At 44.1% G+C, this 18,429-nt stretch overlaps 1 protein-coding gene across 9 annotated transcripts in view; it reads left to right on the plus strand.

Annotated features, from left to right (window-relative positions):
• Frmpd3 (FERM and PDZ domain containing 3) overlaps nt 1-18,429 on the plus strand; it is a 151,292-nt gene that overhangs the window by 34,417 nt on the left and 98,446 nt on the right. For 3 of the 9 annotated variants that reach the window (XM_087196730.1, XM_087196733.1, XM_087196734.1), the window contains exon 1: nt 11,460-18,263. The exons of 4 other annotated variants lie outside the window; for them this stretch is intronic. In XM_087196730.1, the coding sequence (XP_087052856.1) occupies nt 18,177-18,263 (87 nt within the window). In that variant the 5' untranslated portion in view covers nt 11,460-18,176. Of the gene's footprint in view, nt 1-11,458; nt 18,264-18,429 lie in introns of those variants that run through there. 2 more of the 9 variants (XM_087196728.1, XM_087196729.1) reach the window with 1 other exon arrangement.

Consider the following 18,429-nt stretch of genomic DNA (forward strand, 5'->3'; position numbering starts at 1 on the left):
CAAGCTACATCATCACTGGCTCCAGCTGGCTCCCTTGAGGAAGAGGGGCGGGAGCTTGAAGTGGGACTTGGCCAGGAGGCAGCCCAGGTACTGAGTCTTAGAGCCAGAATCTGTGCCAGTGCTGAGAGCCAGTGTGCCCATCCCAGGGTGGCCAAAAACAGAGAAGTCCAGTAACCCAGGGTTCTTTAGGAAATATACACCAGGGAAGGTCCAGCTCCATGTGGATCCTGGACAGGCAGCCAAGCTTTGTAGAGTCTGTAGCAGTCTCTCTGTTGCCTCCAGGGACTGGAAGCTACTGAATTTCCCAGTGTTTGCTTCACCACCACCCTCTACCTCCAGGACTTTAACAATTCAGTCAGCCTCTCAAAGGTGGGTATAAATCCCAAAGCATCCCATTAGCTAATTAGAAAAACCAAAGATCTGAACATGCCAAGATGTGAGATTTATGAAAAGGAGAGGACCCCAGATTCTTGTCCTCAGTCAGAAATGTCTGCTTCCTGTTTCTTCTGAACTTTCTTAGAAGAACCACACACCCTAAAAGAATGTTCCCACTTAGTGACACCAGTGGGCTAAGTCAACCAAGTAATTTGGTAAGGAGAAGAAGGGGAAGGAACTTTGCAATAGAGGTAAGCTGTTTGTACATGGAGCTTAGGGCTGGGTGGGTCTTTTCAGCAGCCCCACTGCAGGAACTTGTCATTTGGGATTTTCTTTGTGGGAAGTGGGGGGAGGGGGAGGGGACAGGGTTGTTGATGCAAAGGAGAGAGTTCCCAAACAAGCATCTGCTACTGAAGATTCTGGGCCAAATTAAATGTTTTAGTGCTGTTCAGATTCAGTGGCTATTTACATTGTGTTTGGTCATGTTAGAAAATATGCCAGCTTCTTCCTAAATTTAATTAGTTTACTGGGATTTACAATGCACCTTAGTTCTGTGACCAGTAAGAAAGGTATCTGTGAAGTTCTGAAAGGTTTCAGCACATTAACAAATTTCCCCATGTTGTTTCCAGTCAGCTCAATTCAAGCTCCTGTCCCTAAGTAAATTATCCTGGGAAATGGGAGCTGTGAACACCCTATCCCTGCTGATAGCCACTGGTGCTCCTGACCTTATCCCCCTTAAATCAGGCCATTGTCCCAGTACCAGGGGCAAGAGTGGAGGGGAACAAGCCAACACGGGAAAGGGAATGCTTCTTCCTTGCTTGGTTCTAACTCACTTAATGGTTTTCCCACTGAAAAGCACTCATTTGTCACATTTATCTTCAGGGGGTGAGACAGGATGATCCATCCCTCAGGCCTGGGCCAGAAAAACCAGGGAATTGGCACCTGCAATCTGCCATTCTCTGCCTTTTCCTTCTCTGGCTGCAGCTAAACTGCTACTAAAATGCTGACTCTTGCCTCATCCATGATGGAGTGAGCTTTTAACTGATAGCTTGGCCTGTGACGCTTACTTTTTTCAGAACTGCATAAAATGCTGGAGGGGTAAAGAGCTGGGAGGGACCTGGAGGAGTGAAGAGAGAAGCGCTATGGTTGGATGTGCAAAGAGCCTCAGGAGGTTGGATCTTTACTGGGTGTCATCTCTAGTGACCCCATAATATGGGCCTAGGTGTTCCAGATATTTCTCAGATGGGGATCTCCAGTAATAAGCTTCGTGCCACCTACTCACGTGGCAATCATCTACATGGGGTGCTTTAAAACCTTCTCGGGTCCCTTTTGGCCATAAAATATTTTCTTCATGGTTTGCCATGATCCCTGAAAATTAATGCTGCTAGTCCAGGCACTGTCCTCAAATACTTGTTAAAATGTACATTTCTTGTTTTGTCTGACAAAGTTCATATATCAGGTTCATTGGCTTTTACCTGTCAAAGAGTAGGTTCACAAAGAAATGGGATCCAGGGCAAATATGCCTGATGAGAAAGAGAGAAAAGAGATGTCTGCAACAAAGTGAAGCACTATGGGCTAGTTGAGTTGGGAGTCACAATTGCTCCAGCTGAATGGAGAACTGAACAGCCAAGAGGAGAGAGGCGAATGGCATCAATTACCCCTGTAATCTTGACATCCATGGGGTCTCCCATGCCCGTCAGATATGATTCCTTCAAAACCCCACACTCATTTATAGATCTCTCCATTCCCAGAGACAACTTCCATTCTCCTTGACCCACACCCCAACCCCAGGCTACAAGGGACTGGTTCTCCTAAGAGAGTTCTATTGTAGTTCTAAAAATGTGGCTGCCCATCAGATTCACCTGGGGAACTTTTAAAGAGCATTGCTGTTGGGCAGCACCCCAGACCAATGATAATGCGGAGTCTCTTAGGGAAGCTCTGGGGACTTTTCTAACTGATAAAAGCATCCCCGGGTGATTCTAATGTCCAGCCAGAGTTAAGAAGTATGGGTTTCTACAATGAATGTAATCATTATGGACTGCAAACAGGTACCAATAAAAAATTTTAAAATAAAAATTAAAAAGAAGTGTGGGTTTAAATGGTTTACTTGTTGCATCTTTTTATGTCTACCATAATGTGGAGCTTCATCTTCCTTAAACCCACCCAAGTAATCATTCATCCAAGGAAACAGATGTAGAAGGCATTTGGGGAGACAGAGGATTTGCCTCCTGGCAGCACAAATAACTGAATGAGAGTTAGGTATCCCAGGCCTAAGAAGTCCCTTGGTCATTTTCTTAGTCAGGCTCTAGCCACCCATTCTGTTCTTCAGTTCCCCTTTCTCGTCTGTCTATTCCTCTCCTCTGTACTCCTTCTGCAGCCCCAAAGTCCTGTTCAGTATTACTACACAGCATTAAGCTCTGTCCTCATTTGCCTTGTCCCCTGCCTACCCATGCAGTCAAGGCAAGCAGCTTATGGAAATCTTTTCCTAAAAACAGTCCCAGTTCCCTCTGTAAGAAGGATTCTGGTGCCAGCTGGTGAGATGATTGAAATTTCACCCCTGTTCAACATGGTTTTGACAAGGACCCTGAATGGCCTCGTCATTACATCTCCATTGGCTCTGAGAACCATCACAGACACATGCTCTGCTATTTCTATCCAAAGAATCAGGGCCCAGATCCTGCAGAGGAGACCCAAATTTGGCAAAGTGTTTGGAGAGTGACTGTCTGTATCCACTTAAGGGAATCTTTGTATACTTGTGGGTGGCTACCCCTTATGGCTAATATTCAAATCTGGCCCATTTGCAGGCCAGCAGGACTTTCCCAAGTGCAGAGAAAAACATCCTTGATTCATGACCTAGAAAAATTAGCAATACTATTATACAAAAATACCTTGTGATAAAAATATGCCATTTTATTCAGTAGATACTTATTGTGTACTGTTATGTTCTAGCTGTTGGGCTACATGCTTTGGATTTGGTGGTGAACCAAATCTGCATGCCTGGTATTAATAGTCTGGTGGGTTTTATTAATTTCTTTTTCAAACCCCTCTATTTGAACTAAAACATACTAAGAAAAAAAACACTTTAAGCCCTAAATCAAGATTATTGGTGCACTAGAAATTCTCCTCAGCAAATAGGTCCATTCTGTATATTGGCCTGCACACAATATTTCCACGTGTGTATGAAGTGGTTCTATGTGGAAAGGCTCGTGGTATGTACATAAGCCTTTTGTAGGCCTGTGCATGATTCTCAAACTGAACTGTGAGAACATCTTTATCCTCAACTTTTCTTCCTGGTACTCTGTCAAATTCTTAGATACTGGATCAATAGCTTGCTAGTTGATAGTTATTGGCACTTACAGTAGACCAGGCACTGGGCTTGCTACTTCATATGCATTATCTCATTTCATCCTCACAGTGGGGAAGTAGATGGTATTGTTATCTGTGTTTTACAGCTGAGAAAATTGACCACGTACTATCAGGTATTGGGGTAAGGATCCAAACCCAGTACTATGTAACCTGAGTGCCTTTCAAAGCACACCACTCCCTGATGCCAAGCTGCAAACCAGGGCTAAAGGAAAGCAAGCTCCTTCATTGTCAATAACAACATCATTGCTATCATCATGATCATTGTCCTCGTGTCATCATATTAGCTATAATTTGTCAAGACCTTGCTTTGCACCAAGCATTGCACTAAAATAACTTTAATAAAAATAAATAACTATATTGATACCATTTAGTAGTTATTGAGTTCTTATTATGTGCAGCTGATGTGAAGTCACTCCAGGTGGAGTAGTATTAGCTTTACCAACATTCCTAAAATTGGCTTCCATGAGAGCCGAAGTGTGAGGGATTAATAAGTACTATGGGGAGAGAAAGATTTCTGGGTACAAGTGACTTTGATTAATATTAGTTTAGATAAACTGTATTTTCTACAGAGTTTTGCAGACCCCTTAATATACTAATGAGAATCATGAATATCCAAGAGAACATTTAGAGCTTTAACATCCAGAGGGTTGGCAGGACAGGCATCACCTATGTTCCTTTGAAATGCATAATCTCAAGCCTCCATCCAAGACTTTCAGAGTCAGACTTGGTATTGTAATAAGATCCTCAGAGTATTTGTATGGATGTTAAATGTTGAGAAACACCAATTAAAGGTACACATTTTTCAAGATTTTGTCCATGGAACCCCTTTATATAGCTTCTTATAAGACAAATGTTCACTTGAACATACTTTGGGGAAATACCAAGGCTAGAAGCCCTTCATAAAATTTTTTATTATTCAATAACTCTAGATAAAAACATTAGCCAAAGCAGCATTTATAAATTGGGAGACTGATCCATTATATATTACTCAGAGACTCATTTTATAGAAGTTTCAAGTCTTCTAAATCTTGTGTTACCGGAAAGTCTTCCCATACCATCTTGCTCCCAATTAACTCATTTCCTGGGGCATGTCTAAGGTTTGGTAACATCTGTGCTTCTTGGTCTATTCTCTGGCCCAGATCAACATGTTTGTTTCTTAAATTCAATAGCTTCTCCAGAGTACTAGAGCTCAGGATCCAAGCATCCAAAGAATGTTCCACAGTCCCCCTGCTGTACAACATTATAAAGGCAATTTTATAGAAACTGAGCAACTTTTCAGTCTGGTGTGTTCTCTTCAGTTAAGCTGTCATTGTTTTTCTTTTAGGCCTTTAAGCTATTATACCAAACATCAAAATAACACTAGTTATTTTGTATTCAGATCTTGCAACTCATTTGGGGACCTCATTAATATTTTATAAGAAAATTCTCATTTTTTTCCATTCATGTTTGTAATTTTTAAGAATGTTGCTGCATTGCCTTTATAAACTTGTTTTTATTTAGGCTCAGGGGCCCATTTTTTCCCCTCAAAGAAACATGTCTCCAATTTTATGTTAAAAGTTGAATGGAAAATAGGCTTTGGTATGTGTAAATTGGATTTGCGAGAAACTTGTCCAGCATGCAACTATTCTGTACAGTAAGGTGTTACCATGCCCGTACTCTGGTTAGGACACAGGCAAAGCTCTCAGCAAGGTTTCTTGGCAGTTGTCATCAGGTACCTTCTCAGTGGACCCTTTCTGTGGTTGGCCAAGATTGTCTGTTCAGAGTACCTGTAGAGGAGGTGAGATGAGCCAGCAGGAGGGTACCTAGAGATGTGTGAAAGAAAGAAAAACTACACGATTGTACTTCTAGGGCTGGAGGGCCTGCCAACCCCAGAGGATGCCCTGCTGTGGTTTAGAATGGTTCTTCCTGACCACTCCCACATTCTCATCAAAGCAGAAGCAACAGAGTATGGGGGGAAGAGATGATGGAACACTTTCTCACATTGGATCAGGATATACAAGGCTTTTATTTTAATTTTTCACTTGCTCATTGATGCTAGAAATGCCACAGTTCAGAGCCCCATCACTTTAAAGCTGAATGCAAACCCTGCTGGAAAAGATAACCATTGATGGCAATAGTTCCCAACCTTTCTAATTTTCAGTATTCATTTGTAATGTTTAACATTCAAGACACAGCCCACAATAGTGATTCTACTTTTTAATTTTCTTTCTTTCTACTGACAGTTGATGTAGAGCAAGAAATCCACAGGCCTTTCAGCAGACCAAAAACACATAGGCTGATCTCTGTAACTTATACCTGGGTGGGAATGCATAAAAGCAGCTACCATTTCTTGAGCATTTACTATATTCCAGGCATTGGGCTTAGCACTTTATGTGCATTTTCTCATTTAATCCTCACAATGCCTTATTGTCACCATTTACAGATAAGGAAGATGAGGCTCAGAGAAATGGACGACTTGCTACACAGAGGTGAAAATCACAAAGAGGTGAAACCTAGAGGCAAGCCCCAATCTGTGGAACTCCCAAACTGTATTCCATTACTCAGTCTGGAGGACAGGCTTTGATAGCCAAAAGCACTGCAGAACCCCCAAATTATGAAGGAACAAATGGACTCCTTGAGTAGGCAAAAGGAAGGACTAAAGGCTTGAGGATTAACAGACACACACATTTGCCTCATCATTTTTCCAAAGGATAGTCATGCCTACAAGTGAGCTTAAAGTGGCCCATGTAGACCACTTGGACATTTAACAACAGAGCCCACTCCTGAACCTTTCCCCACATGCAACCATTTATATACATTGTCAAAGGCAAATTCTCCCAGCAGTGTTGGCATTCTTCACGGTCCTTACACCAGGTACACTCCATCCATAGGCCTTTGCACATGCTACTCCTTGTACCTAGCAGACTCTTCTCCTATAGCAACATGGCCTGCTTTCTTCTTTCAGCACTTTGCTCAGTTGTCACAATCTCAGTGGCACCTTCCCTGACCATCCTATTTAAAATTGCAAACCCCCACCCATTCCCAAACTTGCATTCTCTTTCCTTGTGCTATTTTTCTCCAAACCACTTATTTTCTCAGTTATCATATAACTTTGACTATTAATTTGTTTATTGTCTATGTCTACTCATGAGAATGAAAGCTCTAAGAGGACATGGACTTTTATCTATTTTGTTCACTGCAATATTTCTGATGTCAAGACCAGTGTGTGGAATGTTGTAGGAGCTCAGGAAATATTTTTGTAATGAATGATTGAATATGAAGGTAGTTTTAGACAAAGCTTCCCACCCCTGAAATATCTACAGAGACACACGAGGCATTGGAGATCAAATAAAAGGTGAGCCGCTAAGACAATGCACAACTTCCTGGGTTGCAAGACATGGACTGAAAGTACTCTACACACAAAATCCCCATGGTTCTCAATCTGGTGAAACTCAAAGACCCATTTTCCACATGCTTCTTGACAGCAATTTTACTTAGTGTCCATTGATGAACACATAATAACCATGAATTCATCTGATTGTAGTCATATTTTAAATGAATGTAAATTTTTTATAAATATGATGACATCTGCCTAACATTTGGAAAACAGTGATACATAAATTTGTGAAATGTTTTCAGATAAATGCTTAAATGCCTAGCCTCTAGCATCTGTCATTCAGAGTTTGATTTCCAGCATTGCAACTTTTTACCAATATGAATTTTGAATAAGTTGCTCAAACCTTTGACTCAGTGTCCTCATCTGCAAAAGAGGGCTAGTTGAAAGTATCAACCTCAGAGTTGTTATAAAGATTCAAGGAAATACTTCATGTAAGACTCATGTAAAGTGACTGGCATGTACTAAATTCTCCCCACATTGGGAGCATCATCATCACTATCATCATGAGTTATTATTTGACTCTTCAATCAATGCTTCTAGGTACATAGATTTGTATCCCTAGACCTGCAATTCTGGGAGCCAGTGTAGCAGATGCTAAGCACCATTGGCAGTCAAAGAAAATGAGTTGGACCCTAGGTGGATTGGGGCATGTACATGGTGAGAATGGGAAGGGAAACCAGAATGAGAATGGCCATGGGCATCATCTTAAAATGATGGCTTGATGTACACATTCACAAAGGAAGCCAGCAACTGCACAGGAGGTTTTCCAACACTTTTAAAATCCTGACTTAGATAAAATTTGCTCAGGAAGACAGATAAAGATAGTTATTACTGAATGATCCAGGTTGCAAGTATCTTATCACCTTGAAGTGTTAGCTCTTCAAATGTGGTGAGGCTGCTCTGATTATAATCCTGTCTGGCCTTGCATTCCGGGAAGAATTCTGAGTTCCAGGTGGTATCCCATTAGTGGAAGGTTGGGTCCGGGTAATGTGAGCAGTTCTCTGCAGTATTTCCCTGCTCATCCCATACCCCAACTGGAGATTCAAGAAAGCTGTTCTGCAGGGCTGCAGCTCAGAGAGCAACCACTGAGGTCTGGGGCGGGGGGGGGGGGTGCTGAGCCGGGCAGCAGCAGTGGGTACCCAGTGGACAAGAATGCTGTCCTCGCTTACTTCATTGCTGCTCTGCAGAGCGCAACGCACAGGGTGGATTAACCAGGGAGCTCCGTGAACCCTGATGGTTCAAGAGATCAAAGAAGGAAGTCAAGGATGGAGCTCTGTGTGTGGTGTGGGAGGAGTGGCCACCCCCTGAGGCTCTACATTATTAGACAGGAACTAGTCCACCCATGGAGAGAGCACACAAGCTGTGCTCATAGGCTGATTGATTTGATGAGTACATTCTGTGATTTTTTTTTTTTTTTTGCTCAAAATGGGCAATAGAGCCAATTAAACTTCACCTTCCCGGGGAAGAAAGAGGGAACTCCAGCTTTTAGTTTTATTTTAGGAAGCTGATCTTTCTGGAAAAATAAGACTTTAGTGGCACTTGGCAATATGCCACAAAGAGGCTGCTTCTTCCTGACCTTTTGGTGCTAGGCCTAAACTCCTGTGCAAGTAGAAATTTGTGTCCTCAAACCAAGGACCTTAAAAGACAGTTTGTCAGTCTTGTGCACATTGGCTGCCCCCCTCCCCATTTCTCCCAGAAGCCTTGACTCCATTCTCCTCACCATTCAGTGGACCATTTGTAATTGTTCAGTCCCTTTTTGGATCTGTTGGGGAGTTCTGCTCAGGGGCCTCATTTGCATAGACAGACGAAGACCAGCATCTGTCTTAGCACCTGAAGCCAAGGATCTGCAGCAGCAACCAGCAACCTTCCGGGCCAATACCCTGGGTATTGGATTCAAAATTGACAGTGTCAAATTGGGGCTAATTTGCATAGGCTTATCAGCTTAATTACTACAATGTCTCCAGGAACTTAAAAATCCTTGAATTCTTATGCAACCAGAATGCTCAAAGTCTGTTGCTATGAAACTTGGAGTGTAAATTACCACGAATACCATTAATCTATTCACTAGGAGGTTAATTTGCAATTTGTTGGCAAATCACATGTGGGTCTTATAGCAAGAGTGTGGGTAGTGTTTTTGTGCCAACATGTGGCTCTGCCTCTGTTTCTGGATGTGTGTGTGTGTGTGTGTGTACGTATATGTGTATATGCCTGCCCACATGCATTGGGATTAGCAGGCTATGGGAACTCATATCCTGGGTCTTAACTGCTCCCCAATCTCACCTGGCTCATCTGGCATACCCTGGAACCTAGGGCATGTGTTCTCAAAGTTGGAGGGCTGCTGTGCAGAGAACTTTTCAGCCCAGTGCCAGTTAGTTTATGAGACATTAGCTCCTCCTGAGACAGGATTGCAAAGATGTCCATTAATGCCTCAGAATCACCTGGCATTTTGGAAAGGTGCGCTTTCCTGTTAATGGCTCTCAAGTCATTTTTTGCATGCAGGCAGACTGCTTCTGGCAAAGGAACTCACATCCTCTAGAAGAGGAAACAGGCTTGCGAAGTTTCCATCAGATAGGATAGGATAGACATGGTGAACAGGAATACAGTATATTGAGTAGGGCTGGGAGGAAGAAGACTGCTGAGCAGGCCTGAAGGGACTCCATGGCTACCCTACATTACTGTTAACAGAGGGGACAGTGTTGGAAGTACAAACTTTCTCCAGCAATATTAGCCTGATCATCCACAAAAGACTGGTACTTACAGCAATTGAGGAAAATCCCCTCCTGGTTTAGTGGACAGGATGTGGGGTATTATTGCAGGTGCACTGGAACCCCATTCATCCAGAATAGCTCCACAGTTGGCATCCCCTTTGGGTGCAGGCATAGGAGACTTAAATATGTTTTCTAGGAAGGAATATCTAGTGGGAGAGCAGCACCTGAAAGGAACAGGGCCATAGAACATTGAAATTTTGATTCTCAGACAGGATCTCTGGGAAATTCTCTATTCTTTAAGGATCCCATGAAAAGCCCGTGGTGGAGGAAGCATGTGGATCCATCACAGTGAGGAGCTGTTCAAAGGAGTAGGGGTATGCTGAAAGTTGGGGAAAACTCCAGAAATACTCATGCCCACTGACCCTACAGGAGACCCTTAAAATAGCTCTGGGAGAGGTACAGAGAATTTATGATGATGGAAGAACTTGGAGTTTCCAAGCAGAAACAAAGTTATGAGGGCTGCTGGGAGATGGAGAATTCCCAGAAAACGTGACTACTAAGGTGCCCTCTTGAATCTTTCCCTTTCCCACACCCCTTCCTCCTAGTTTATTCAAAGAGCATCTACTGAGTACTGAGTACCTAGTCCTGTGCCAGGCTGAGGATGTGGTAAGAAAAAAGTCCTCCCTCCCCTCAGTGAAAGCACATTCTAAAAGAGGGCAGACTTTTAAATCAACTCTACCTAGGAAAACAGATGAAGTTCAGAGGGAGTTGCCCAAACAAAGTGACCCAAACTGAGTCCAGGATAAGTTGGACCTTTCCAGGTAGACAGGATGGTAGAAGGCATTTTAGGTAAAGAAAATAGCAAGCATGTAAAAGTATGGATTAGAGCTGGGGATGTACCTCAGCGGCACCACACCTGCCTGGCAAGTGAAAGGTCCTGAGTTCAATCCCTGGTACTGGAAAAAAAAAGTATGGATTAAAGTCTGGTGTGATCCTCATGAGAAAAACAAGAGTTCCTTCTATCTAGAATAGGAAATATCATTTTATTCAATAAAACATCACCTAGAATCTCCATGTTTGGCTCTAGGAAGGAAGAAACATCTGTAAGATTTCCCTTCCCTTATAGCACTGACCCATCACAGGGGTCATTTAATTTCCCATAGTTTTGTCTAGGTTAGGCTGAAACTTTCAGACAAAACCGCATGTTGAAGGCTAGGGGATCACAAAACAGAAACCGACATGAAGAGTAATAGTTATGGAAGTAGCTAACATTTGTTGAGTGAGCACTTCCTCTGAGCCAGACACTGATGTGTGAGTGTATCCTCATAATAACCCCATAAAGTAGACATGTTACTGACCTACTTAGTAATGATAATAATGGCATTGTTGTTACCACTAGATCTATTTCACAGCTGAGGGCCAGGAAGTGAAACTAGATGGGGACCCACTCTTCCTTCCCAATTCCTGGCGCGCTTCCATGGGCTAGAGACCATCTCTAATCCTAGCCACCTACAAGTGTGCTCAAACGCTGAGGGCCAGGTCAAAACAAGAGTCCTCACCATTTCTTTTCACCATGTTAACAAGGTGGTGAAGGGGAGGGGAGGGGAGGGATCATAAACCCATATATCTATGGGGCTAGACTCAAATGAGCCAGTGTGCTCGTTATGGAAAGACCAGATGTAATACCCAAGAAGTATTCCATTTTCCTCATTATTCTTTTAATAAAACAGCAACACAGTAGTGCAAATACAATGCTAAACGCCAACTGATACTTTACCCTGTTACGAGGATAGGAATGGAATGGTGGGCACTGGGGCGACCTGAAGTGCTCATCCTTCATCCCAAAGGGGCACTACTACCTAGTTCCAGTCTTTTGGAGGGCCCTTAAGGCCCAGGGTTGCCAGAAATATGGATTCTTAGTGAAATTTGAGGATTTTCATATATTAACAATTAAAAATTCTTTGAAATCACTGTGCAGGACAAACAAAACACCCTTGCTCACCTAACTGGATGTCCTTTGGGTAAAGTAACTTAACCACGTGAACCTCATTTTCCTAATATATAAAACAGCAATAATACTACCAATACTTGCTTTAGAAGGTGATTATGAGGGAGAAATAAGGTCATGTAACTGGAATGCCTGTCACACAGCAACTGATTAATACATGGTAGCTGCTAGGATGATTATTATTCTTAAGAGTTTCAATCTCTTAACGGAGAGCATCTCTTTTTAGTTGATTGACAGGAAAGTATCTGCCCTTCATTTCTAGATAGAGCCCATGCCTTATTCAGGGCAATTTAGCTCCACCCTTACAGGCAGAAGATGCTACAGATACACTTATATGATTGACAAGCATATGTATATGGGTAGTGCATTTCTTTGTACTCCTTCACGCAGCAAACTTGGTGCTAATGACTTAGAAAGCCAGTTCAAGGCTGACAAGGCACTGAGAAGACTTGTAGAATCCTTTCCTTGAGGCAGAATGGAGGAAATATAGGCAGGGAAGGGAAGCTAGGCCATAGTTCATATCCACTGTACCTTCCATTCTTACTGGGGACTCTCAGGATTTTTAAAAAAGCTTTTGGCTACTAAGCCAAATCCTACTCTCTCAGTCTCCCCACTCCCTCTCTCCTTCTGAAATCTTCCTTTCAAGCAGTGGTTTTCACCTCTGGAATCACCCAGGAAGCTTTAAAAAGTTATCAATACTGAGACCTGTCCCTCAGATTCTGTGACCCATAAGTCAAATCTTATATGTATATGTATGCTTTTCTGAGGACACAGTGGGAGCCTCAGAGAGAAGTGAAGAAGATGAATAGTGTGAGCATGTGGGGTACTATGGGCAAGAGCTGTGGTTCTAGGCTCACTCAGCCCTCACACAGTCACTATCATGAAGATAGGTCTTCTCACCTCCCCAAGCTTCAGTTTCCTTGCCCATTTCACAGGGATCCTTCATCATGCCTGCTTCATTTCCTCCAGTGTTGTGATCATGTAGTGAACTCCTGTATCATATATAAGAAAGTGCTTTGCAAAAGCCCAGCCCCCCTCTCCACAAGGAAGGGCCTGTTATTACAAGGTTAAGGAGGGTGTGGGTGGGGAGGTAACAGAGGCAGCAGGGAGCAGTACTACATATTGAGAAAAAGCCATGTACGTTAACAAAGCAGCTCACAAATGAGAGCAAATTAATACCAGGGCAAGAACAGAACATTTGCACCACAGGGGCACAGAACCCATTGGAGAAGCCAGGCCTTCACAGGGAGAAGGAAGTGGGATAGCAGAGGAAGGAGGAGAGGGGACAAATGAGGGGGTTTTCAGTGCTAGGGAGGCTTGCTTTAGCTAAAGACAGAAGAACAAGGCTCAGCCACAAAGGAGAGAAAATAGTCGAAGTACCCCAGGTGGGCCCATGGAGCAAATAGAAACACAAGATGTCCCTAAAGAAGGGAACCAGTGTATTCGGGCTGGGGGCCGACTTTAGGAACAAGTATCCCTCCTACTTCAACACATTTAGCTTCATCTTTTGGCAATTGGATCCAGAACACAAGGCAGAGGGCACCAGGGAATCTGCCACTAACTACAAAGTCAGTCTCCTCCCCACATGCAGCTGCCTTCTTTTTCTTCATTCTGTAAAACAACCATGGCCCACTTGACTCAGAGAATGGGAGTCAGGCATAGCTCAGTTCAGATAAGCCCTTGACAAATCTTCATAGAGAAATGAACAGGGAAAGAGGAGGGGCATTGAGCAATTGTAGAGTCCTAGACTAGAGCAGTATTAAAAATGTAGTGTCTTAGTCACTTTCCCATTGCTGAGACAAAATACCCGACACCCACACTTTAAAGGAGGAGAGGTTTATTTTGGCTCACAATTTCAGTCATGGTCTACTGGTTCGGATGCAGAAACAGGATGGCAGAGGGGCAGGTTGGAGGGAAGGGTGCTCAAACCGTGGCAAGCAGGAAGCAGAGAGTGGAGGGAGTAAGCAGGGAGGAAGATACACCCTCCCAGATCACACTCCCCAGGGACCTGACTCTTGTTCAGGCCTCACCTCTCCCCCCACCAACCCCCAGACCTTGCTCTTGTGAGGCAGGCACCGGAACCACTGAATTAAATCCCCAGCCTCACCTCTTAACAGCATGTTTAGCTACTAAACTCATCATGGATGAGTCCATTGATGAGTATAGCGCCTCCATGAGTCAGTCACCTTCCAAAGACAAGAAGCTTTGGAGGGGACATTTTAGATCTAAACCATAAAGTGTAGTATGGTTTGTATGGCAGGGACTTTGACCAATCAAAATGAAGAACCCCTAGAACTGGAGCAGCCCTCTGGAGGGCCCCTACTGAGACAGACATTAACTCTTTAGTTGCTGGAACAGAAAGGAGTGCAGAGTACCAGGACAGTTGGGGACACTGAGCATTTTGGAGCAGAAGCTGGTTACCCATCACTAAGGAAGGAAAGTAAGATTTGGACAAGTGGGATGGTGGTACAGATTTTCCTTAGGGGAATGTCAGTCCTGATTCTGAGGCAGATGGAGTCAGTCCTAGAGGTCATAGAGAATTCACTACTGGAAACCTAAAGGGTCCTGTCTACAAGACAGGGTGGGGACAATGAAGAAATTCTCCCTCTGCTCCCATGCAAAGAGTGAGTCAGACACTGGCTGCACTGTTGCATACAGCACCAGGCCTATGTCCTTAGTGTCAACCCTGTGTCTCACTGCCGCACATCTACAATGCCATGCCCAGTGTCCTGAAATCAGGACTCACTCTTTTTTTTTTTTTTTTTTTTTGGTACCAAGGATCAAACCTGGGACCTTGTACTTTCGAGCCAGGCACCGGAACCACTGAGCTAAATCCCCGGCCCCTAGGACTCACTCTTGAAGAACATCAGTCTGTTTCAGTGCCAGAGAGCTCAGAATATGAGCTAGTTAAAACAGGAGGGAACCCTGGAAATCAGATAATCCACCATTCTCTTTGGACATATAGGGAAATTGAGGCCTAAAAGAGGAAACTGTAGGGCCATACATCTAATTAGTGCTAGAGCTGGAATGAGCAAAAAGCCGTCCCGGCTCCCAGCCTGAGACAACTGCCTTCTTTGCTGTTAACCCAAGTCTTCATTATATTTGAGGGAAAACACCAGAATATCCTCAGGGCCAGCCTTCCACAGAGGTAAACATGGTGTGATCAAATGTTTCTCCTCAATTGCCTGTCACTGTGCCTAAAATTTTACCATCAGTGATTCGTTCCTTTGAATCTTGAGTATTTCTGCTCTTTCGGGGGATATAGATGAGGAATTTATCAACAATCCCTAGGAGAAAGGCTTTAAACATTAGACCCAGGTTATACGGTTGTAGGAAAGCAGTGGCAGCTGGTTCAAGGAAGAAGATACAGGCCAGGAAAAGATGGAAACTCAGAACAAAAATCTGAATCCAGGACTCTGGACATCCTGATGGGACAAGGAAAGAGTATTTGCTATCCCCACAACCAAAGCTTCTGTTAAGCCCTGGTTTGGGCACTCAAAAAGCATTTTCTGCAGGAGACTACACTGTGACCCAGGAAACCTGAATCACCACGCTGCGGCTCATGCTGGGGAGAAGAGCAGGAGAGTGAAGAATAGCATCAGGCTATCTGGAGTGGCCACAAGGGCATTTTATTAAGAGAAGCGGCCTGTGTGAGATGGATGTGACAAGGGAATCTATAACGATATTGAAAGAAGCCTCAGCCACAAGAGGGATGGGCTCTGAGGCTGCCAAGGAAGGTTGGGTGTGGAATCTGTCTGTTCTGCACCTCCACCAGGGTGCTGGTTGCAGGTGCCCTGGCCCAAGGCCGGGATGCTTTGTGTTGTTCCCTCTGACTTCCATTCTAGTTCTGCTGTAAAGCTGTGCAGGGCAAGTTTGGACTTGACTGTGGATCCCAGGATCCTGGGCCTTCTCTATTCCTCCATCAGTTCTAGTGTTTTTATATCCAAGGTGCTTTGGAGTGAGAATCTTGTGGGAAGCGAGAGGGAAAGTGAGGAGGCCAGTGGGTTTGTTTGGAAACATTTTGCCTAGCAAGACCTAGTTTTTCCTCAGAGCATGTGTTTACATAGGGTTGCAGGGTAGAGGGGGTGCATCTGGGATTTGGGAACTTGTCTTGAGGCTGTGTTTGCCTATCAAGTATAATAGTCAGACCTCCATTTACTTGCATTCATATTCTTGGATTCAACCAACTAGAGATGGAAATACTACCAAAAAGTTGTGTTTGTGCTGAACATGTATAGAATTTTTTTCATGTCATTAGATCCTAAACAATACAGCATGACAACAATACACATAGCTTTTACATTGTATTAGGTATTTTAAGTAATCTAGAGACAATTTAAGGTATACAGGAAGATATGCATAGATTATATACAAAGACTGCACCATTTTACATGAGGGACTTGAGAATCCTTGGATTTTCATTTCCATGGGAGTTCCTGAAGCCAATGTCCTACAGATGCCGAAGGATGACTGCACTGTACTTCAGATTGTAGTTATAGTTGAGACGGCTCACAGAGGTGAGCAGAACAAGCTAAAGACCCCCCCCCAACAAAAAAACCTTATTAGTTCTGTTGTAGATCTCAGCTATTTGGGAAAAACACAGAAACAACACCTCCAGCTTTCAACAAAAATAAAGCCTCCTCCCTTGTTGCCATCCTCTGCTGTCTGACATGAGCCCTGTGCTCATAGGGTCTGAGGACCTCAAGTAGTTTGTAGCCAGACACCTGCAGTCTTGGGGTTGCATGGGAGGAGAAGGCTGCTAGGACCAGGAATTAGAGACCCAGAGCCAAGACTGTCTCACTGGCTCCATTCAAGTCCCCAAAACAATCTCCGCAGTTTAAGGCCAGGTCATCACTAACCTATGTGATGGCACTGATGAGGGAGAGCTATATTTCACTGAGCAGGGACTCCTGCCCAGGTGCAGGCTCAGTGATTCATGGAAGATGAAATTCAGTGCAATCCATTTGAGAGAGTCAGCCAGGATTTCTTTTAAGCTTTACTTCCCAGCATCCCCCTCCTACCTTGAAGACAGACTAATCTCTATATTTGTCTAGTGGCTTCATACTTTCCAAAGCTCCTTCACATCCATTATCTCCATCAAGCCTTAAAAACACCCCCATAAAGTAGGACAGAAGCTGTTATTATCCCTGTTTGACCAACAAGAAAACTGAGGTCTGGAAAGGATACAAGACTGATCCAGGATCACACAGCTATTTAGTCTAAGAACTAGGAATTCAAATGTGCTTCCTAACTTTCAGCCCTGTAATCTTGCCAACTTCCATGTGAACTCCTGCTCCTAACACTTTACCCAGCACAAAGGAGGTGCTAATAATTTGCTACCTGAGTAACTGAATATCCAGGAGCAAGGCAGGAAGGAATACAAGTTCAACAATAGCTAGGGCCCAGGATTTAGCTCAGTGGCACAGTGCCTACCTGGCAAGGGCAAGACCCTGAGTTCAATCCCTGGTACCAAACAACAACAATAAAATTGGCTCTCTTTTAAATGATCAACATAGGACAGGACAGGCAGGTTGTGTTGTTTCATCATTTTGACCAGGAAAGGAGTAAGAGCTTTCCCATTTCACAGATGTCATCTTCAAAACATGAAGATTAGGACAGCTCTTAAATGGAAGCCATGAGGCTTAATCCCCCAACAAAGCTTCCTTTCACTCACCCTTTACAGAGGAATGGGTATGCTGTAGGTCCTCACTCCCCTACCAGGAAGGAATCAGAATTGACTCCATGTGAAGAGAGGATCTTCTCCACCTTGTCCCTATGAGCTCTTTCTCCCTCCAGGTCTCCCACCTGGCTCCCTGAGGTTCTGCTGTGGAAGAGGTGTCTGAGAACACTGGTTGCCACTCCTTTAGGACTTCAGCAGCCTCTCCCCATGACACTTCTACCATAACCCAGACCTCATAGACTTGGAACTGGTCTCCTGCAATGCCACCTGGACTCAGACTTACCCCCTTCTCCTTTTTCTGTCTCCCATCGGGCCTGGCACATAATAGGTACCTAATAAATGTTAAATGAATGAATTGTCCCTGTTACGAGCAGTACAGTTGAGTTCCTGCCTTCCAAAGCCTCGCCCCTTCCCCAACCACAGACAAATTGATGGGGTTGCCACTAGTCCCTAGTCCAGTCAGAAACATGAGACGGGAGGTGGAGACCCACGTCTTCAAATGCTGCTTTGCATTAGTACCAAGTACCTTTAGAAGCAGACAGTCCCAACTTTGAGATCCCTTAGGTTTCTAGTCTTAGGCCCACCACTTTGTAGCTCGGTGTGTTGGGGGCTATTCACTTTGCTCCTCTGATCCTCTGTTTTGTTCTCTATATAGACGAAAGAATGCTGGAAAGAGACAATGGACGCAAAGCAGGATGTCCAGCACTTAATGAGTGTTCAGCAAGCAGCAGCTGGATTATCCGCACATCGGTAGCCAGCGGGAGGGGTGCGGGCTGAGGCCGGGTTGCTGTTGTGGGCTGAGAGTCCACAGATGTGGTGTTTACCATCTCTCCCTCCGCTAGTTCACCGTCTCAGCCACGGCTCTAGGGCCAGCCAGTCGCCTCCTTTAAGATTCTGGTCACAGCAAGGGCTGGAT

Source organism: Heterocephalus glaber, unplaced genomic scaffold (assembly GCF_053883595.1).
Source record: "Heterocephalus glaber isolate CG9 unplaced genomic scaffold, H.glaber_assembly_v1.0 deba00001613, whole genome shotgun sequence".
Lineage (NCBI taxonomy): Eukaryota > Metazoa > Chordata > Mammalia > Rodentia > Bathyergidae > Heterocephalus > Heterocephalus glaber.